We start from the raw sequence: 23,678 nt of genomic DNA, 5'->3' as shown, positions 1-23,678 counted from the left end.
TTTAGCAGTCATTTTAATTAAACCTATTTTACAAAGCGTTATTTTGAAATTACCTCTTACACAAAGTTATTTAAAAGTGGTTTCAATGACCAAAGCATAGGGTTTCCCACTTGTTTCGAATTTTCTAATGAAACACATAGAACTTAGGTTTTAAAATCATACAACCATTACAATTTATTTAAATAGGCGTCCTAAGAATACCGTTTTAGAACGAATAAAATTTCGCTACATAGTTATTATAATATATCTTATTTACATTTTCCCATTTTACTAACTACCTGTGTTACGTCACACTTGACACTACACAATGAAAATTTGGCAACTGGACATTTTACGGAATTTTTTTATATTGCTTCAATGCTTTTTGTTATACACGTTATAACTAAAGAGAATCTAAAGTAGCAAAAATATGAGATTTTATTTTACGCTCGGCGACAATTCGTTCGCCCCGTTAAAGGTTTTCGGTTTACAAGGTCCACCTGAACCTAAAATCGAAACTAAGTTTGAGCAGTTGAAGAAGTGTCTCGTTGACACAGCTCCGTTATCAGTGGAAGAATTCTTGGGTGATTTGTCATTCAACGTTACGATGATGGTATTCGCCGTGATAATGTTGGTTGGCCTTTGCATAACTGGGCGCACAATGATGAGCAGGTAAGAAAACCTTGCTTTTATTATGCATTTAATATATTTTTACTTATTGATCAATAAGAAATATTTTACTTTTAGTGTCTTATTGCTTCTTCGATGGACATTTAAAGTTTTTAGAATCGGCAGCAAATTGAGCGTTGAGGTACTATTTTATTGTTTTTATGAGTGTTTATGAAGTCACTTTAAAAGCGGTTTTCGACTGAATATGTTATTAACTTGCTTATGGTTGCCACAATTTACTTGCAGTCTAATGCGATCTACTCTGAAAGCATTTCTCAGAATGCAGCCTTAAAAGGAATACAAGAAAACGGCAAGATGGTTCAAGATGTGATTGCTGCCTACGAAGGTATTATAACCGAGTGTAGGCCTATTTTAAAACCAAGTGCATTTATAATCAGCATCTGTTTTCTCAATTAACTTTTTTCAACTTTATTCCAAAGGTATTTCCACCCAAGTCGGTCGAATGCAGGAAATTGTATCCAAAGTTGCAAAAAAGCGGCGTGTGTTGGTGAAATCGCCGGTTGTAATAACGAATTACCCAGGAGCTGATGAACTGGGAGGAAAGCTGGCTCCCGAACACGAGTATTGGTTGGCTCTGTGGTCGAGAAAGAAGCATCCATTTGTGAAAATACCCAAAGTCAACTGGAATGAAGTGGCAGAACTTATTAACAAATTGCCGAGCGAAGAAACTGAAAGCAAATCTCCAACCGAGGAAAACTGGCTTAAATATTACGAAGATGAAATGGCTGAGCAGGCAAAACTGAAATCTGAGTTGTCGGAGATGCAAGACAGCCCGGAACATCGTTGCACATCTTCATCGGTTGTTGGCGCAATGCGGAAGATGACTAAGATGAGAAAGAAGATAAACAAGAGTGTGCATTTTATGGCAGCAATTGAAGAAGTTCTGGAGCCAATGAATCTTGTACCGTTTGTTTCTGGTGCTACTCCAGACGCGGGCAAAATAACGGTGAGAGTTGTTATTGAGTTGATGGCGGTTTGTTGTAATTTTTATTACTCATAATATTTTATATGTCCAGGTCGCTGCTGGATGCAACGGATTCGATCTCGATTCCGAAGTTGTGAATTTTTTTGATGAATATCCGGACGATCTTCCGTTGATAACAAGCGATGACATCACGGATTTGTGTCGCCGAACCCCGCTCCTGGCTTCGTTGACGCTAAACGAATCAACCGCCGTAGAAATATGGCTGCGCAGCTATCAAGCGCCCTACTCTTTCAGAGCAAAATACCCAAACTTGTGGTATTAGGAGAATACGAGTGGGCAAAAACAATGCGAATAAAATGGTTCGCCACCATTGCGCCTCTACATGGACGCTTTATTGTGCATCTTTTTGTAATTTTAATAAAAATATATTTTTTTACTTGTATTGGTGTGATTTTTGAAAAGCTTACTAAAATATGCCATGATTGGAATCAGTTCAAACTTTCCCCGAAATTTTGTTAAGTTTTGTTAAAAACAACATTCAATGTAAATATTGAAGTTTGATATTTTCTGCCAATCGTAAAAAGGTTTACTTTTTTATATATAAATACTTTGGTATCCATACGAAAATTAATTTCCGATAGCTGTAATTCAGTTTTCCACAAATAAATGCATCAACTGCAAGTATATCAACCATGGAAAATCCGAAAACTAACAGCTATATAAAATCGATATTGTAAGTGGAAAATAAACCATAGTTTAACCTAGGGCTATAAAACGGCTTTGGTTTCTTCGGCTCAGGCAACCTTCAATACAAAACAAAAAGGAAAACTAAAAAATAGTCTACATATGTTTTTCGTTGTTAAAACTAGCACGTTAAGCGAAAAACACGAGAAAAAAGTAAATGGAACTATAAGGCTTTTGCCGCACCCGACGTCGCATCATATAGAAACACAACTCAATAACTTTCGCTGTACGAGTTTTCCACGGTTCTGTGGACAGAGGCGTTTGTAACGTCACTTGGGCCATTGTGACGCACCTCGTCGTCTTCGTCGGATGAGGGGTCGGGCTGGGTTTGTGACAAAATCTCTTCGCCTGAATAAAGGGCAGTCGATGAATCAAAATTGGGTTGGTTTGTTACTTTTTTTACCTAAATTTAGACTCGAAACTATATAAGGACTTATCGCAAGGCTATAAAGTTCAACCGTTACTATAATTTTGTCGCTATTAACTTTTTATTTTTTTTGTTATTTATTTTGTTTTTAAGACCACAAAAACTAGTTAAGGCCATTGTTAAGTCCACAAATTGTGTTCCAACCTATTTTTTTATTTGTTTTATTTTCGAGAGCATCGGCTTTAATCTAAGGTGTTGGTATACTTAAAAACATAACCTTTATAACAGCTGACGGGGCCTCGGCCCAGTGGCGTTGTACGTTTAAATATAATTAAACCAAAGGTTAAAATTGAATATTTTTGTTTTTTAATTTTCTAAATCAATGAATTACAGCAAAATGTGTGTCCTCTTCGCCCGAAAAAATACCCAACCTTGCAAATTCCTGTTTTTGAGGTTGCCCAGCCAGAACGCCTCGTGGCAGTTGTGAAGCACAAGCAGCGCTTTGACGCGAAAAACAAACGTTTCCAGGCAACGCTTCAATGCCGGCACGTGATTGGTCAGCGTCGAATCCTTCGAGACCTTAAAATAAGGAAAAAATATTTAAAAGCGGGTATTTATTATTTTAGTGAGATCTTTCAATCGCGCATGCCTGCTTGAAAAAGGGGTGTCGAAAGATATTTCAAATCTTTAGAATTCTAATTTTTGCTCTATTGGTAAGCTTCTTGATACAATTTTTTGCATACGAAAAAATGTAAAAAATTAAGATGTTTTTTCAACCTTGTTACACAGTTTATGTGCTGTTTCAATCTCGTTTATTGTAACGTTTCAGTTAACCACTCAGCAAAAACACGAGCAAAGGTGCCGCGCATTATTTATAATTTCTCTAGGGTGACACAAGCCAAAATGGTTGCGAAACACTAAGTTATATAGCTAGGGCGAATATTTTTTGACCTAAAAATGGGAAATTTCAACTAACAGTTTAAAAATTTGACAAATGTTGACCTATTAAGGATACATTGATTCAAACTTTTTCGTAGAAAGTATTGCATTAGTGTCTTGGCGCCGTCAGTCATTTGTTTTTGATGCTTTGCTGACGAGTGTCACATTCAATCTAAACGTTTACCTTCGAGTGGCAAGTCAGATGCTGGAGTTGCTTGGTGCCGGCTTGGAACTTCTTCAGCAAATTTATGACGTCATCTTGGTGCTCACGAAAGGTGACCTCACAGGCGGGGATTCCCGAACGCACGAAGCTCTGCCGAAAAAAGCGACAAGTTAAAAAACGTTGGTTTGATACAGGGATATTCTAAATGCTGGCAAGCGAAATACTACGAAGAGCCAGTATCTGTTTTTATGTAACTAAGGCTAATTAATTAATAAAGATAAACATAATTCTAGTTTAAATCTTTAAAATAACATAATTCTAGTTCAAATTTTAAGGTTGACATAATTCTAGTTCAAAAATCGACTTCCCTGGTGGAGATAAACATGACTGTATAATGCGCATATGAACATAAAACAAGTTCGTAAATGCTTTCCTTTTACTGCGGAGTCATTTCACAACAAAGTTACATCGTATTCAAAACAGTTTTGGAGACTCGATGAACCGTACGGTCCTTCGCGGTCTCTTGGGAAAGTTAAATCTTGCAAAACATTTCGATTTCATCCAGTCTTCGTTTTTCTAATGTTCCAAATAAAATCATATCTATACAATGTGACAGAAATACAACCGTCTTATCTTACCTCCACGATGGCTCTGGCATACTTGAGGGCAGGACCTACAGTGGTCCGAGACGGAAAACTTTTCAGAACACGGATTAGCAAGTCGAGAATCTGCAATAAAAATGTTAAACCGTAACCATAAAAGATGCACACGTGTTCAATAACTGTAATCTAGTACTTGTGATGCTTCTTTTTGACCAACGATTACGGTTTACGAGTTATTAGTACACAGAAAGCCATCGCACACTCACAGAATCTGTCGATCAATGATGCAAGCAGGATAAAAATCAAGCCTGCAGTGAGGTTCGAACCCACGACCTACGGCCGGACAATTTCGAATTTCTGATCGATGAGCGAAACTATCTCGTTCGTTTTCTTGGAAATTAGAAACGGCATTGGTGGTCGGTTGACCTTGTTTGTTTTGCCGCAGAAAGTTAAGCGTTTACCAGTTCCCGCTTGACTATGCCATGTGGCCTACATTTTTTACTTAAATTTATATTTATTTACTATTTTGGGGTTAAGGGGTTGCGGGGTGGGCACGTAAAACAAAACGAATACAATATTTCAAAAAATATTATTTCTAAGCTAAAACATAATATATTTTCTAAAGCATTTCCGATACTAAGTCTTTAATTTCCGACATTTAAAAATTTAACAAATTTTGACCTATTAGGGAGATATGCATTCAAACTCTGTTGTATAGGAAGTGTTGATAAGTGGCTTGGCGCCGTCAGTCATTTGTTTTTGATGCACTGCTGACGACAGGTTATTTTTGCTCTTTGAAATTCTGAGTTGCAAAAAATGCAGCCGTCTGAGCGATTACTAATGACATAATTACTAATGGCCAATCGCGCAAAGGTAATGTTTTTAAGGTTCTTAGCCAAAAACTTGGGGCGCTACACTGTTTGAAATCATTATAATTGAAAAACAGACGTTTGACATTGTTACGTCATAGAGACCAGTTTTGATGCTGTACCTTCACCACTTCGCTCCACCTGAGCAGCAGGTCAACGTTGTCGCTTTGGTTTCGGCCGCCTTTCGTCGATGGAGTTGGAATGGCGGAAGAAACGTTGCTGAGTACCTCCATCATTACTGCAGGGGAAAAAAAGTGTCATTTTATTGCAAAATCTAAAACAGGGGTTCTTAAACTGGGTGGTCCGTGAATTAATTTTAGGGAATCCATGAAGGCCTCATTAAAATATTAGTGTAGATTTAAGATGTAGACTAATCAATTTTTCAAAGAAAAAAGTTTAATTAAAAATAAAACGTCTTAGCACTGAATGTATTTAGACTCAATTTTAGTGAAATATTCAGCATATTTCTGAAAAGTCTATTTGTAATGTGACGTCAATTTAGGCCTTCTTTTTTTTGAAATTTCTCTTTCCTACCCTGGTCCGCGCGAAGCAAAAAAAATTAGGGGTCTGCGGTAAAAAAGTTTAAGAACCACTGGTCCAAACAGTTCGATCGTAGAAAACAAACGTACATACACAATGTGTATTCTGTGAATTCTGTTAAGCCCTTCTGGAATCGATAGCGGCACCCACATAGGCACACTTGGACAACTAGATTTATGTTAGCTTTTTAAAATTCGATTAGAATTAGAATTAGATAATTTTTGTTTTAATAAATTAGATTAGAATCAAAATTAAAATTAACAAATTCTTCAAAACCAAAATTTAAACTAGAATTGCAATTTTAATTGCGTACATTACACATATACCGTGCTGTGATAGTTACCACCTGATATTATTGCACAAATATATGTTGTCTGTTCGACATTTCAACAATGTGTTGCTAAAGTACCTTTTCAAGCTCTCATATTACTTTAATTCGAATTCATTTAATTAGAATTAGTGTATTTTTTTTAGCAATAGAATGACTGTATTTTTTTTAGGCGATTGCATTATACATCTATATCAATTAACCTCCACGTCGATTTAAAAGTTTAATTTCTATATTATTGCTATTTACTGCAAAGACTGCTCATGCCCAAAAACAAACTTTTGAAATCACCAAAAGAGATGGCGATCACATCATACACGCAGTTTAGTTTTTGAATCATACATGAAGGTTAGTTCTCACCCCGGTAAAATATGTAGAAGTTAGCTCGGGTGAGGAGCGGGTAGCTGACGTCATCGCTCTTCTCCACCTCCTCCTCCTCCTCCTCTTGTTGCTCCCGGTGCTTGTTCCGGAGGAGTTTTGTCATCCCACGCCGGAGGAAGTCCTCGACACACTCCAAAGAATCGTCGCTGTACTTGAGGTGCGCAGTGAACAGGCTGCTCAGCACGTTGCTTACCCTCGGGGAATTACCTGGGTAAATGGGGTCATGGAGGTAAGTGCGTGCTTTCGTTGGGGTGGGGCAAAGCACGGTTAGGAGTTAAGAAAACGGCGTGCTACATCTGCGGTAAACAAACGTTTTATATAGGGACTTATACCTTCTGATAAAGGTCTGACGAAATTGTTTGTTAAAACTTGACTAGCTTATCAACATTAAACGTTCGAAGAAACTATGAAAAAGCCACAAAAACCGTGAGGATTTTATAAAATTATAACTTTCTGTTTTATTCCGCATCAAAATTGAGTGTAGAATTGCACACGACAGCATTTTAACTGTGTTTAACTTTTTTCGTTTTGGAACGAAATGTAATTCTACGTGTTTTTGAAGAATTCGGTGTTCTAATTTAATTTGAGAAAACTAAAATGATCTAATTCTAATTCGAATCTAATTTCAAAGTAAATCTTAGTAAATCTTTTCCTGTTATTTTTGTCCCCTTTTCTTTTGTGCGTGTTTTAGCATTTTTAACTTTACTTGTATGTTTACACTGATGTTGGCATGAGATATTGCCGAAACGTTAGTAACAGCAAAATGACGATTTTTTTTATTAAAATTACTAAAAAAAACGTGAATTGTGTTCCAAAGTAAATCTAGCTGTCCAAGTCTGCTCCCGAGCTAAACAGAAGCCAAAACTTACCGGAGCAGTCGCTCCAATCCACAGCCAAGAACCTCGCAGCAGCGGCCGAGATTTTTTTCGCCATCCACGCACACTGGGTCACGTGACCCTCGGCCAGGCCGTGTATGGCGATCAGCAGCTTGAGGAGGGCGCACGCCGCTGATGACGTAGGCACTTCCGGTGCGAACTTCATGACGTGGCGAAAAGCGGATGAGAGCAGGGCGGTGAAATCGGCGGCGGCGGCGTGCGTCTCGCGTCTGCGCTCGTCACCTTGGCCGCTTGCCGCCAGCAGATGACGTAGAAAGGCTTCGAGAAAGTTCGGTGAGCTGTGGTGAAATTGAATATGGTCCATACTCCATAGTGCAACATACTACGGAGCAGGCTGTCAGAATCTTGCCAGCCTTCTGGTGACAAACATTTTGGTCCAAAGAACTTGCTGACAACACGTTATGTGTGAACTGAAAGACTCTATCGTTTTGCGCCAGACGCTAACGCCAAATGCCAAGCGCGTATAGTGTGAACCAACCTTTAGGCCAGCCACTGTTAGCGGCGGACAGACTTTTAAAAGTATATGCTTTTTGTTACCGATTTAAAAAGTTTTTATACAAAAAATCGATTAACTAATGGGGATTATAGGCAAAGTTATTCCAATACTATAGAAAATTGCAGAAGCAAAACGAAGACACGTATATTCAAATATATTCAAACTTTTTTATTACTAAATTGTCTCATGTTTTCTCAGAATACAAAATGAGTATGTCCGGCGGTCGTGAGTTCGAACCTCAATACAGGCTATAGTTGTTTCTCTAGCGTAGCCTGAACTGCTTGCATCATTGATCGACAGATTTGCTGAGTCTGCGGTATACTATTGAATTTATATTGTATACGTGTGAAATTCTACATTCGGTTTCGAAAACTTCCATTATTCTATAGATCTCACTCGGGTTCGGTGTTTTGCTTCAATCCGGGCCACGACAAGAGGTGGAGAAATATCTGCAGAATGTTCTCGAAACAATCCGACACCGTTTCGCGGCGGCCGGATACCAGGGGCTGTGACGTCATGCTTATGTCTGCGGGGTTCGCGGGGCTGCTCTGCGCACAAAAATTAAAGCTGCGTTATGGGCAGATTAGAGTAAGAATTAGCGAATTCTTGAAAAACAAACTTTTAACTAGAATTTAAACTATAGAATTACATTTAATTATTTATAATCAATTACATTTAGTTGCAGTTTGTTCTGATGAAAATCTGAAGGGTAAATTTTTGTGTGGGAATTACTATATGTTTTAGCATTGCCTATGCTTTTCAGATTGTAAAAATCACCTACAAGTCTTTCCGGCCAAAGGGTATTAACATAAATGCTTTGTTTCGACTTGGAGCCAAAAAATGCCGTTGGACAAAGCAAGTGCGAAATACAAGCAATTCACATGGTTGTGAGCTCTTGGGCGTTCGCGAACGGCCATGGCGTGAGATAAGGCTTGACCTGCGCTGCCTGTGCAAGTCTTGCATGAAAAGAAACGGGAAAACATGTAGTAGGATATCCTCGCGTTTAGTGTACAGCATAAACAGATGCGGGTTATTTCGAGTCGATCTTGTTCGCATTTGGCAACAGAGTGACGGGAAATAATCGCGCGGCGGTTTCGTGTTAAATGTGCATACAAGTTAAAATGTGATTTTGATGTTAGGATTTAGGTATATATATATATATATAACTACTTCAAAAACCCTAGTTTAATTTATTAAATTATAATGGGTTCAAAAAGATAAAATTTCCAATACCAACCTCACTAAACAACTCTTTTACACCCTTTTAAACAGTCTAATAAATGGTTCCAAATTTGTTTAAACAACGTTCCTCAAACAAGCGTTCGGTCATAACTTAAAAGTTTTACAAAAAACTACTATTGATACGGAAGCCGTAATAGTTGGTCATAAAGCAACTTCCGAGGGGCTAGGTCACAGATGTTATTAAACACATATGTTTGTGTGTGTCTTTCATTGATTGATACGGACTGATGATCCCCCAGTGTGAAGTTGCTTGTACTAACAAAATGTGCAAGTATTGGCGCATGGTTGTTTCTCGACTCGCTCCTCTCTGAGCCTGCATAGCTCAGTTGGTAGAGCGACGGTCCCGGCTTGACCGGAGGTCGTGAGTTCGAACCTCACTGCAGGCCAGTTGTTTATCTGGCTTGCTCTGCTTGCATCATAGATCGACAGATTCGGCGAGTCTGCGATGGCTTTTCGGTGTACTATTGATACGGAAGCCGTAATCGTTGGTCATAAAGCAACTTCCGAGGGGCTAGATCACACATGTTATTAAACACATATGTTTGTGTGTGTCATTCATTTTACAAAAAACAAATAACTTAGGCTACATGTTAACAAAATCATGAAAACGCATTTTGCTTTATTCTGTCCAATGGGTTGCTTTTAGTAATAGCTGTTTTCAGCATAGCAATGGTCCATTTTAGTTATCAGGAAGTGGAGAACGATTACACACTAATAAGCCACTTAATAAACCAAACATGACAATTGAATAAGGAACTGACGATGCCAGTATAGGCAAAATATTTTCCTTTAAAAAATGTCTGATCCTGGTTTTAATCGTTTTTTTCTTTTGCATAAATAAAAAGGCCTTGTTTGTTATAGTTGATATAAATAATAGCAAGTCCTACTTCAGTTACCAGGAAAATTAAGTGGAGAATATTTCTTATGAAAAAAAAATACTCACCAAACCTAACATAACAGAGATCTACCTTAAATCAAGCCTCAATATCAGGAATGCATAAATAAATAAATTAATAAATCAAACCCTTACCTTTAAATATTTGCCAATGTCGTTGAAGTGCTTCCAAAGGTGGGGGGTCATTTCCACGACACCCCCGGCCACTTTCGTCACTGGGAGGCGCTCGAGCTTAGAGTGGGTGGTCTGGGGCGCGTTGGGTGACTTGTGCCCGAATCCCGGGGGTAACTTGACCTTGACCAAGCGGTGCTTGACCTTGACGCAGAGGTCATCGAGTAGGAATAGAAGGTGGGCGGGGAGGAGGTGGCCCTCTATGACGTAATAGGTTGAAAATGGTTTATTTAAAGGAAATTTCACTAGAACAGGCATTTCAGAGAAAAATGAATTAGAATATACTATCGGTGAAACCAATGTACGACAGGTTGTGTAACATAAATCTAAACAAACGAAACCAGTAAACAAAAACGGAGAAAAACAAAGAAAAAAACTCATTTTTTTGCTGAAATTGGATTGTTTTTTTTAAGTTGTTGCAGCAAAGGAAAAAAACACAATTTAAGAGTGAGCTTCGCACCCGATTCGGTTTATAATAACTTCGTTATGGCTACACATGGGAAATAGTAAAATCGAAAACCAGCCAGATCTAGATTTTCAGGGCATCGCTAAACAAACATAAATCGAAGGCAATAAAAACCCGGGACAAGGAACAATAAACACAAAACTGCAAAGCGAAAAACAAAAAACATCCACCCACCCTCTTGCTCCGTACTTCCACCTTCGTCAACCTCGTCATCAGCATCGCCAAAGCGAAGCGAGCATTCAAGCAGCGCAAAGACATCGGCGCCGAGCTCCCGGTAAAAGGACTTGAGTGCGACGGGCGAGGCCCAGGCAGAAGAAACTCGAGCCGCCTTCTCCTTTGTCTTTCCGCCTTCGCACGCGCTTGGACTCACGCTCTGATCCAATTTCGCCTTTTTCCCAGTATCCCGGCCGGGAGAAACTGAAGCCTTGGACGATGAAGAGGCCTTAGGCGGTAGGTTGCCTATATGATTCAGATTCAATTTATTTTTGCGGGTTTTTGCAAACATTGAAAGAAAAAACAAAACGGATTCATTCAAAGTTTGTCGTTAGGACGTTTGAAACATCTGCTGACTGATTTTTTTTTTAAGTGGTGCAATTCTCACTTATTACAGCCTACAAATTTCAATTTTTTTAGTCGGTTTAGTATTATGTTAGAGGGTAAGATGTTTTGTTGAAAAACATACTATAAGCGTTTCTTCTAATAACACAAGGACAGCAAAAGGACCGCTCGGTCATCGAATCGAGCTGCCCATCAAACATAAATAAATCTAGTGGCAATATTAAAAGTAAAAATAATTGGAAACCAAAAGTGCGTGGATAAAAATATGCAGATTTTAACGGTGAAAAAATGTTAAAAGAAAGAAAAAACAAAAAAGCAGCGGAAAAGCTAGCAATACCGATAGGATAAGAATGTACTTCATATAAGGGTTACGTACTGCAGGATATATGAGGCGGAATATACCAGCTTGGCCCAAGCTGAATCAGCTGTTCGATGGTGCTTTGCAGCTGGCAGGCCTGTTTGAGTCGCGCGGTTGTCGCTGAGCGTATCTCGTCTTGCGCATCGCGAGCAAAAACCGAAAGCAGCTCTCTGAACCAGTTTAGGGCGACGAAGAGAGAGTCGAGCACGCTGGACATCTGCTCGTTCGATAGAGTCCTGTAATGGTTGATGCTTAGTATTATATCGTGCAGACTTTGACAACTTGATTTATTTTAGCTATTCAAAATATTTAAATTCTTTGTTATGACTTAGATTCTAAAAATTACGTTGGACAAGTCTTTTTAGCAAAATCCGAATTTGATTAGAACTGGAATTAGAGCACACAAGCAATTGAAAAATTAGATTAGATTCGGCTGCATTTTACTTTAATTCAGACTTGGATAAACTATAAGCTATGATTGGTATTAGGCCCAATTATATTGCCCAATTGCATAATTATTTTAAACTTATGAGCATAATGCTTGGGGGTTTTAGTAAGAATATGTAGGCCCATACCGAAGTAGGTATCATCTTGAACGTTTCAAACAAACTCTTTATTCATTTTCAACATAGTAATACCAAGCAGACCGCAAATAATACCCACAACAAGGGATGTTGAAAAGGAATAAAGAGTTATTCAAAACGTTTAAAATAATACCTACTTCTGTATTGGCTTTGATGTTCTTGCTAGGTATTTGAACTAAAAAACTTCACTTATCCAATTTCAGTGAACAAGGCTATTTTAAGGAGAGCTCACGACACACAAAAGATCGACCGAAAAAGTCTGTGGTACCATGAGGATTAAACCACCCTGGCTTTTCTCCAACTTAAGTTCTAAAGTGACTTTAGTTAAATAATTAATAATTTTTTTCCAAACTCGAAGTTTTTGAGTTTACATATTTGGTATACGAATTCTTTAGTCGCTGGTTTAGGTAATACTTCATAAATGTTACACTATTTAAACGGAAGTTGCCATTACCACAGAAAGTCCCGGTACAATTCACTGTAGTAATTCCGCTAATATATAAACGTTTGAAAATTTCGTGCTAAAGATAAGCAATTCATTTAAAACAAACATAAAAAGTAGCAGTTTTGTCCTTGTTAAAACGCGTACCTAAAAACTATCAAGATTGTCTTTCGTTCCACGCGTAAGGTAACATGACGTCACACCACGTGAGCTGACGCGGCGTCACGGACGTGAGTCTGCGCTCCATTTACGTCATTTGGTATTGGATCGGATCGCGTAACTTTTTGTTCAAAATATCGGTTATCGAAATCGGAGTAAAGTGACAAGTATCGGACATCCCAACAGTGACACCATTAGTAATAAATAGGGCATAACACTTAAGATAATAAAGTATAGGTCTTCAAGGCGGCACGTAAAATCCAATAATTCAAAGTGAGGTGGGATTCGAACCAACAACCCCCAGTGTAAAGCGCTTTCTGTTCGTCAAAGGTCTATTTCGGTTAGCACTGAAAGCATTATTTGGACTTATAACACATATAACAGGCGGATTTTGTCAAAATTTACACGTTAGGTCAAAATATGTCAAAATGTTTTCAAGTCATAATCGAACAAAAATGCACATAAATCGCTTAAAAAATATAAAAAAAAACTAAAGTCAGCTTTTTGAAATTGGTCGTTCAGTTATTTTGAAATTGATCGTTCATTTTATCAAAAAAAATTAGTTTTGATATATGTTCAAAGTCATTTTAACCGTATTATATCATCATTAGAGCAATATACGGTATAAAAAACGCGTGATTAACGACGCCTAGGTTATTTAAATCAATGTATTTTTAACAGGTCAAAATTTGTCAAAATTTCCTATTTTTTAGTTCAAAAAATAATCGCCCTAGTAATAAAACAACCGGCGACTATACAGAAACGCGTACCTAAAAACTGCCTTGTCCTCGTACTTGGCGTCGTACACATACAAGGGACAGCAGAGCAGAGCTTCGATCTCGCTCAGCGACCCGTTCGTCTTCGTCTCCACAGTGGCGAGTAAACTCACGAGCGAACAGAGCAGCGATGACGTGTGCTTGAGGCTCGCCTGCTGACCGACCATCTGACAAAAGGAAAAAAGAAAAGTTACGAACGCGTCTGATTTTTTTTAAGGGGCGCTTAAGTTTTTGTTCACCTTATAACTGTGTTGTAAACAAGTCGTGATGAAATGATTGAAGTCCAAGTCAACTCAAAAGTCCGAGTCAGGTCATTTGAAAAACAAATAAGTCAACTCCCAGTCAAGTCATTATAAAACCAAGTCAACTTCAAGTGTCATTGATATCAAAGTAAAACGTTAAACTATTAAAATTGGTATACTCGGCGCGATTGTGAGCAATAACTCAAGGTTTTTGAAAAAACACTTACTGAAATTCCAAGATATTTGACAAAATGACCAAGGCGAATCATTTGTCCAAAATAATTGAGTCAAGTCAAGTCATTTTGATCAAAATATTTAAGTTAAATCAAATCATTTGAAAACAGTGACTTAAGTGCACTTAAGGTCATTACAACACTGTTTCATAGCACATTTGGCTAATAGGTAGTTGTCGAAAGAAAAATTGTCCAGGGTATTGAACCGGGTATGGACACGTACCCACAACAGGTAAAGTTTTGCAACAGGAAAAGTTTTAAAAACTCAGTAGTTTCTAAATGCCAGGCAGTTTACAACTAATTATGCAGCTTTCCATTCAGATTTTTAGTTAGTATTTTACTGTGGCCACAGCTATGATAGGACCAAGCTAAGTTTAAAAACGGACTCCAGCGTAAACGGTCTGACCAAAGACAAGCAGGGGGAAGAGAAAACAAAAACGAGAGAAAAAAAGGGGAAAAATAGGTAAAAATAAACGAACCCTAATTAACAAAAAAGAAGATAAATAACGAGAGAGCGAGAGAAAGGCAGATGAGAACTCTAAAAAGATGAGGATAAAACAAAAACAAGAGAAGAAAAAGGGAAAAAATAAAACGACCACTAAATGAGAAAAGGAAAATAACGAGAGAGAGAGAGAGAGTGTCAGATGAGAAAAAGGTGAGAAAAAAATAAAATGAGAGAAAAAAGTAGTATGACGCACGTGGAGCGTGACGCTGTTGTTTTCCGACATGTCGTCGTCGCTTAGCAACCCGTAGCGGAGGCTGAGGTCCAGGGATCGGGAGCTGGGTCCTGGAGAAGGAGGGGAGTCGGTACTCCCGAGGATCGAGTCAAGCTTCGTCATCGCTTCTTCGTAAACCTACAAACAGATAACATAATAATAATAAGTCTGTGAAATAAGCTATTGCTGCCAGGCATAATGTACAACCGAGTGTTTCTCATCCAGCAGTTTTTTTATATTCAAATCGACGTATATAATACGTTAGTTTTTTAATGCTATTTAGAAAAGCGAGGCTAGTTAGTTATATGCGCTTTTTTACCAAATGTAGCTTTCTATCTATACTTGTTATCTACAAACGAATAGAAATCGCTCTTCTGCTGTAAACGCAGTCATAAAGCGAGACGTTTCGGATGCGGAACACAGCTGACCTCTTCAGGTTGCCCGCTGGAGTCAACTCTATTTTTATTGTTAAGTATGTTGACAATAAGTAATTAAAGCTGTGGGGCTTGATTTTTAATGTGTTTCGGCACTTTTATTTTCTATTTCATTTAATCTTTAGAAACTTACGGGTAATATTCGCCCAGAGTTTTCTGTTTCAACATATTTTTTAAATCAAACTAAACTTGGAAACTGATGTGGCCGCCAATTGTAAATTGTGAAGGATGAATAGCAAATGGTGGATATTTTCCAACCATGTATTGTGAGTTGATGAATTACATGACACCCCTATGAGGAATTGCTGAATATCTGCCGCATTTATTTCCGTAAATTGGGGGAACACATGTTTTAGATCAAGGACGAACTCGGGACAAGACGAAATCAAATATTTGGCTGGAGTCGGACACGGGTTAACCGACTTTGTAAAGTGAGCAAGTTAACTGTAATTTTGAGGTATCCAATGGAGTAATATTCATTCAAGTAAAATAACTAAAGATACCACGGATCACCACCTTAATTTAAACAAAAGATACTTGTTTTATGTTTAATCGTGTTTGAAAACTTTGGCTTTCATTTTAATATTGCAGGGTTTGGCAAACGCTTTTTTTCTTATTTAAGAGCTATTGGCCGGTTACTGAATATTTAATAATGTAATTATTTTTATCATGATATTTTTAGAATGACGTCACGAATTTACGTCATATGGCGTAATAAAACAATTAATCCTGTAAAAACCATGTAAGACGGCAAACCGCACCTTTTCCATCAGGTGTTGGGGAACAGCTTGTGCGTCCATAAACGCGATGTTGAGTTCGTCGTAGAAGGTCGCCCAGCCCTGGGTGTTGGAGCCGAGGATGTAGTTAACGGTTCTTAGCAGCGAATTGAGCTCATCTTTAGGTCGGAATTCGGCGCCGGAGCTTGAATCCTTCATGCGAGCTAGCGCAAGCAGAGTCGACACGCAGCCTATGATGCCGATGTGGCGGTACCTGGTAGCGAGTGAATATATTAGGCCAGTGGTTCTCAACCTGTTTTCTTTCGTGGCCCATTTTCGTTGCACAAAAATTCTGTGGCCCAATCAATTTTTATGAAAGAACAAACTATTAAAAAGGTTTAAAACAAAAAATAGAGGAGCATATCAAAATAGATTATTTATTCAACTGTGCATTTGTGAGGTACTTGCTTATGAACAATAAATTTACGGTCATTTACATTCCTTCTCAATTTCTCCCCAAGCCATTATTCCTATAAATTAGGTATAGTGACACAAATGAAACTAAATCCTTAAATCTAGCTTTTTTTAAATTGGTCCGTGGCCCACCTAAAAGTTGTCATGGCCCACTGGTTGAGAAACGCTGCTTTAGGCAGTGCTTTTTCAGGGATGGTACGCACTTGTGCGGATGAACAAAATCGTAATGCAGATGACTAACGTCGTGCGGATGAAAATGGTGCACATTATTATTTTTCAATATGTTTAATACAGTAATCAAACAAACTGGTCTGCCCACTTACGTTACAGGTATACAGTAATATAGTCTCAGCGGTTCATTTAAGCTTAAGCCATGTGGAAAGCACTGGATTTAGGGAGGTCCGTTAATATCGAATCAGGGCCAAAAACTCGATGCTAAATGGTAGTATCGGTACTCGTCCGATACTAGAACGGTATCGGTGCCGGTCCGATACTAACTTTTGTGGAACCAAATAGCAAACATTGTATGCTTTTGAAGTTTTAAAATGTTGGCTAACAAACAAAGATTGAAGCATCAAACTATAGGCCCAAGTTATTTTACGTCTTAAAGTACTGTACCCGGTAAACTCTTTTACAGGAATTTTAGCTATATTGATATGCGATCAAAATCGGAGATGTTAAAATGTGGATTAATAAAAAAAAACGTACTTTAAACACGGAAGATAACATAACGTTAAGGCAAAAGTTTGCCTAACTTTAAAACGTTAAATTATGTATTTGGGGGGGGATTTAACCACACAACTTAAACGTACCAGACTTTATGAATTCATGAAATGCGGAATCTTACTTTATGTGAATTAACATATATTGGGCATTATATTATTCGTAGGATAGGATGATGTCAATTAGGTTTTCAACGGAAAGTCACGGGCAGCCGTTAGATGAAAAGGTTAATGGCTTGCTCGAAGAAATCTTCAACCGAAATCATCCAAACCTAAACGTTAACGTGCAGTCCGACTCAGAAAAAAAACAATATTACATCAGGCGACGCCGACTAGTTAAGATGAACGAACGCAGCAACTTACTTGTCGGATGCATGGTTGAGCTGCTTCTGTAGCATCATGTGCATTTCGTCGCGCATTCCCAGAGTAAAGGCGTCAGTCGACTCGTTGAAGGCAAGACTGCTCAAGATAGTGTATGACTTGCGAATCTGCGTAAACCAACCAGCCTCTTCAAACGCGCGTTTTTTTTACAGCAAGCCACGGCCGGATAAGGCCTTTTAGAAACGGTGACAAAACAGCGGTGCCCAACGGAACCGGTTAAACTAGGGCGTCCAAACAAACTAACGGACCCCCTGCCAGACCGACGGCCCCCAATCGCCCCATACCCTCTCCCTACAGTTTCAGGTGTTTTATATCTTGTTGTGGCGTGGATATTACTATATATTTGGCTGTATTATATCGTTGGTTTAATAACATGTTCTAGATTTTTCTGCTTTAGATATTGTTGCCCTGTAGATCTTATTGTGTTCCCCTTTAAAGCATTGTATATCGAAACAAATGACATTTTGCAGCCCATACGTCATGACAAAAAAAGTTTGACAAAATCTATCGTGAAATAGAGGTTAAAATATGGACGACTTAGAGCTAGAAACGGTTTGAGTGACGAAACAACAATACACCAAAGCGAATCGCAAGCTCTTTTTGACCTGCGGTAAAGTCATAAGATCCATGCGGTCGAGAGCGTCTCTCAGGTAGTTGGAGTAGGTGCCCAGTATCTCCGGTTTGAGCTTGGCCACGGAGCAAAGAACGTCCAATGCTGCGTCCGCTTCGCTCGTGTTGTCCATGGAAACGGCGCTCACGTGTTCCACGAGGCAACCTACGAAGATAAACTGTCTTGAAACGATGATGCAGTTAAAATCAACACTACCGAATGACCACTTTAATAAATGTAACATGTTCCACGAGGCAACCTACAGTGAAACTGCACTGAAACGATAATGCCGATAAAAGTCAACACTGTGGCAAAAACGCTTACGACTTAATAACTACTTCAAAATAATAAAGGCAACTCGCAGTTGCGATTACAACGAAAAACAGATCAGGTGCCGCTGGCGTCTGTGACACAGGAAATTTGTTTTCTTTTTAGCTTAGAAAAATGATTGTTAGTGCGTTCATGATAAGGCTCAAAACCATTCGTTTTAAAGTTCGTTAGTACCGTAGCCAACTTTAAAAACTCGATTTTAAAAAGATTCATAAAAATAATAATTTTTAATTAATCTTTAGCAACAAATCACTAAGAGAACAAATAAATTAAAATTTACTAATTCAGAAGTTATAATATGGGTAAAGTAAAATATAGGCAATGTTAGAAGGTAGATAGAATTTTTGACTTTTCATGGTTTGGGCACAATACGAACAGCTTAGTTTATTTCACTATCTGACAAATTGTTGCGGTTACTTACCAACAGCCACCTGTTTGCAGTAGCTGTCCATATGCAAAAGGAAAAGCTCGTAAAGCAGCGTGCCTCCCGCTCTGGTGGATGGATCTGAGTGCCAAACCTAAAAGAAAGGGTATAATTTAAAAAAACTCAAATATTTGACGGTGCAAAAATGTCCATAGGTAATATTGTTGGAAACATGTGATCGTGTCCAGCCATAAGGTCGAAATAAGAACAACATCAACGTCGGAATAAAACACAGTTCGGAGTAAGACTAAAATAGGACTACTACCTAATAGTCATAGCACCGTCTAAATCAGAATAAGTTCTAAATGATCAGAAGAAGTAGCTAATATTTTAGAAATATGTGGTGGTCTCCAGCTGACTTAGTTCATATTCTGTCGAGGATATTACTACGTATTGGGCTCTATAATGTCGTTGGTTCTGAGTACTATCTATGGCTGTATAGATTTTTGTTTCTTCGTAGGTTATAGTGTTCCCAATCGTCGGCTTACAGTATTGTTTAAAAAAAGAAACACCGCCTATAGCAGTTTAACCTCAGTTACAAACATAAATAATTTAACCAATACAAAATTCTAAACTGAACACTAAATTGGTAAAGTTTTTTCGATCGCAATAAACGCTTAAACATCTTAGAAACACCGAAAAAATAGATTCTCATACGCTCACCATAGTTTTGGCGATTTTGCAAACCGGTCGAAAGTGGGGGGCAAAAACATGGGGGCACACTTCGAAGGCCTCCCGGGCCACGGCCAGGGGCAGACTCCCCTGGCGCACCCGGGTGCCAAGCAGGGCTCCGGCCGACTTGGCGTGTGACTGGTTGCACACGCAGCACATGAGAAGCAAACAGACGAAGTCGCCCGTGTGAAAGCTGCTGGATTCCACCTGGAGTTACAGCATATGTTGGAATACAAATTGGAAAGCTGAATTATAAGTTTTAGACGGAAATATAAGTTTAAGTCCGAAATCCCTGTTGTCATAGAGAAAAGGTGTAAGATAAATATTTCGGACGGAATAACGTTCATCTAATTTCACAAATCATACGACGTTATACATGAAGATGTTTAGTACAATATGTCTACGAATTACGTCAAAACAAAACTGTGAAGCTTAACCGAAAGATTCGCCGAAAACGCTGAAAATTTTTGCGGTTAAATTTTAAAATGGATTGGCCGATGCCGTTCCAGTCCCCCTTCCGTGGCACCAATTATGATTGACCAACTATAACGTTTTAAAGTTATTACGTTTAACGTTATTAATATTTATTTCAATTAACCTGAGATTTTACGCTAATGCTCTGCTCAGCTAAAGTTTTGTCTATTCTTTAAATATAAAATAAAAACTTTAAAATGAAATGGTATATTAGCGAGGGAAAACCAAGCTAACTAACACTCCAGATTGGCAAAATTAAGTCTTACCGATTCAAGGACAGAAATCCAGGAAGGTACTACTTCTGTTTTAAACTGCATTGCCGAAAATAGGCTTTCGCCTATCAATGAACACGAAGACTTAACCAATTCTGCATTTTCGTCGGAGGCCACAAGACCGGAGAAGTCCAAATGAGGGCGAAGCTCTCTGATCACCTACAAAGTAATAAAACAGGTTAACACAGTGGTTCTCAACATATAATGTTAACACTTTTTTTAGAAAATATTTAGAAATGCTGTTTGTTTCTAAACTATAAATTCCAAAATTTCGTCTTAGGGTTTTAAAAACGAATCTTGAAAAGGTTGAAAGTGGCCAGATTAATTGGCGAAACCAGTGGTTCTCAACGGTGTGCTATTTCTAATAGTCAAGGGTGCCGATGGGTATTTGAGAATTTTTAAGAATCTGATTTTTGCTCAATTAGTAAGCTTCTTGATACAACTATTTGTGTAGGATTAAAGACCATTAAGTTGATTGAATTGTTCCGGTTCCATTTATAGTAACATTTCAGTAAAATACTCAATGAAAATTCCAGTCAGGTGCCGAACAAAGAAAAAATATTTATTATTTTTTAAGGGTGTCGTAGGCCATAAGAAACAGAATATAAGCTATTCCCAAATGTTTTCATTTGTTATTTTATTGTAGCATTGGATGCCTAATTAACATAATTTCTACTATAAACTATTTAAAAAAAGATAAGCTAAGGCTAAGTGTTACGGAAATGTGACATGGAAATTTGTAATTTGGCCATTTAAAACCTTTAGGTCATATTTTCAAAACTATTGTGATATAAGATTTTTTTGTGGCAAAAACAAGCTTTTATTTTTTTGAAATGTATTTGGTCTTGCTAAATTACTGTTTCAGGCCAGGTTGTGACAAACAAGAAATTTAGTGCCGTCTGATATTTGCTTAAAAGCAAGATAATAGCAATTATTTGTCCTGCAGCTTGTAGCTGCCTTGCAACAAGTAATTATGCCAAAAACTTTACATACTATTTGTTCCTACTAAGTAATTAACAACATAAAAATATCCTTATAATATAGTGGTTATTGTAATGTTTGAAGTTGTAGTTAATCTGCAGGGTCTAAATTAGACCGAAAAAATTTGACTAAAGGTCTGAATTTGACTGAAGTCCAGTTTGACTGAAATTTTATAGCTACACACTACACAGACTTTTCACCTCTTTACATGCACTAGAAGTTTTGCATGAGTTCAGTAGAAACTTAATAACCACAGGAATCTCCTCGATGGCTCCGCCTGCTATATTAGAAAGCGCAAGATCTTGCACATCTTTCGTGATAGAAGTGCTCAGAGTAAGATTTGAAAAAGCATCAAACACAGCAGCTGTAATTTTTTCTGGTCCGTTGTTGAGCAGGTCGCAAAGGCTGGAAGCTACCTCTGAATGGTCTGACTCATCCGTTAAAAGGTCAGGAACAAACGCGATGATATCACATGCAACCTATAACAGTTGGAAAAACAATGCAAATTAAATTAAATATTGCAGCATAATGGTTGGGGGTTGTGGTAAGAAGTAAGCCCATACAGAGCTTTTCTTCAAACTTTGAATAATTCTTTATTCATTGTCAACATAGTGAGAAGACAATGATTATAAATGTATATATACTGCTGGGGCATAGGCATTTAAGGATAAATACATACAGGATAAATGCCTTTTTATTTTATTTGTTAGAATTTATCAAGATGAATTGAGTTAAATGCATTTTCCTTTTGGCAAAAGAACACACTTATTTAAAGACATATGTTTACTTCTGATCCGACAGTACCTACTCACCCCTGATTGCATTACTGAAGCAATTTGCAGCAGGTTAGAACCAAGCGATGTGGACTCAACAATAAAATCCAACCATCGTAGGTGGTTTAGAATCAGTCTGGGCATATTTGCAACGTCAACATTTCCACTGAGCACAGGCGCAATGCTGATTTTAATGTTTTCTTGGTCGGCGTAAAGTGGAAGCTTCTTCATCAGCATTTTAATGACGTTGCTTTGAAGCTCTTCACAACCAAGCAGAATTTTTATCAACGAGTCCTTCAAACAAATTGTATTTAAGGTTATATTATAGCATAACAGCTGTCCATTGACAGCACCACTAAAAAAATAACTATTAAAGCCTTGAAAATTGGTCATAGAAAAATTGCAGCTGATAGAAATAGGTACTGTCATAAAATTTGAAAACAACTTTTGGATAAAAATCAATGCATATAATATGATAAAATATATCTAAAATATATGCTGCAAAACTATAATTTAAACATTAACTGTTTTATATATCGTCACGCACATTTTTTTGCACAAGCGAGTGGAAAGTGACCTAAAAATGACCTAAGCACTTTTTTCTATGGATGGTGATGGTAACAAGGAGTAACTGAATCAAAAACTTTGAAAATTATTAAAAAATAGCAATTTGGTTATAAGCGTGACAATATATATTTAAGACCAAGTAGAGCCAAAGTAGAACTTGTATTGTAATAAAAAACAAAATGGATAATTAAAATATTAATATAAAATAAAAAATACCTGTAGTATTTCAAGACTTTGAGATAAAATATCAAGTTCGTCATCAGAAGAAAGTTCTGAGGGAAATAACGCTGTTATGAAAACTTCTTCTGTGTCTAAGGTGTCTTCCATGGCTTTACAAAATTCATCTTTTGAATCTGATAAAATGTCTTTACGATCAAGAATTCTCAAAAGCTTTTGCTTGAAAGCGCTTGATTCGGAAGATATCTGGTTGCCCAAGGCTTTAAACGTAAACCCTGCTTCCAATAGAAGGGCTGTAAAAATGTTTTTTGGGATGACAGGCTCATTATTTTCCAGGCTTGATTTTTGTCTAGAGTTTGATTTTCTCTTGGCAGCTGGTTGCATGTCATTGTCTTGAGTCACAGTAAGACTTCTTCGCTTGCTACCACCAGGAGGCATTCTATTGTAGCACAAATCAGGCTATATATATATGTGATAAATTCTTATCCTGGTAAAATCAGAATTTTTAGGTATTATGCTGTAAATCGTGGTACGGACTAATTGGAGACTAAAAACTATAGATTGTTCAGACAAAGCAGAAGGTTTGGCCATTTTCGCTTTGTGTCGTTTCTTGAAAAAAGCTGAATGTTCTTTAAGCTGGGGGTTCTGGTGTACCTGACTGCATTCCACAATTTGTGGCCGCCAAAGATCTACGCCAGAATTTTTTTTTTTTAATCTTACGCCAAACCAGGACGATATATACGCCAAAAGCGACAATTTTTTTTGGTAAGTTCACTAGGCAGACAATATTCCACGGTAAATGTCGTCGCTGGCGCGATTTTGAGCAAGTATTCCACGCCAAAGATCTCTGGCGGGAAGGCAGTGGAATGCAATCAGGCTGGTCTAGAATCCTACCACATTTTCGGTCGGG

At 37.9% G+C, this 23,678-nt stretch overlaps 1 protein-coding gene across 1 annotated transcript; it reads right to left on the bottom strand.

Annotated features, from left to right (window-relative positions):
• Positions 1-2,549: 2,549 nt before the first annotated feature.
• LOC146166754 (Fanconi anemia group D2 protein-like) lies at positions 2,550-23,206 on the bottom strand. The gene is made up of 22 exons (XM_083384894.1): positions 22,808-23,206; positions 22,064-22,318; positions 21,452-21,730; positions 20,265-20,429; positions 19,516-19,731; positions 18,850-18,946; positions 18,094-18,263; positions 17,471-17,595; positions 15,957-16,185; positions 14,744-14,899; positions 13,565-13,737; positions 11,628-11,845; positions 10,868-11,152; positions 10,192-10,427; positions 8,316-8,467; positions 7,397-7,701; positions 6,507-6,734; positions 5,401-5,516; positions 4,446-4,535; positions 3,829-3,957; positions 3,137-3,284; positions 2,550-2,686 (listed from the first exon to the last, which is right to left on the bottom strand). The coding sequence occupies exons 1-22, from the start codon at positions 23,204-23,206 to the stop codon at positions 2,550-2,552; spliced, it is 4,308 nt and encodes a 1,435-aa protein (XP_083241020.1).
• Between the last annotated feature and the right edge of the window lie 472 nt (positions 23,207-23,678).

This window comes from Ascidiella aspersa, chromosome 1 (genome assembly GCF_963924565.1).
Source record: "Ascidiella aspersa chromosome 1, kaAscAspe10.2, whole genome shotgun sequence".
In the NCBI taxonomy this organism is placed as follows: Eukaryota; Metazoa; Chordata; class Ascidiacea; order Phlebobranchia; family Ascidiidae; genus Ascidiella; species Ascidiella aspersa.
Note: the sequence above shows the minus strand (reverse complement) of the source record. Positions and strands in the feature narration are given on the sequence as shown.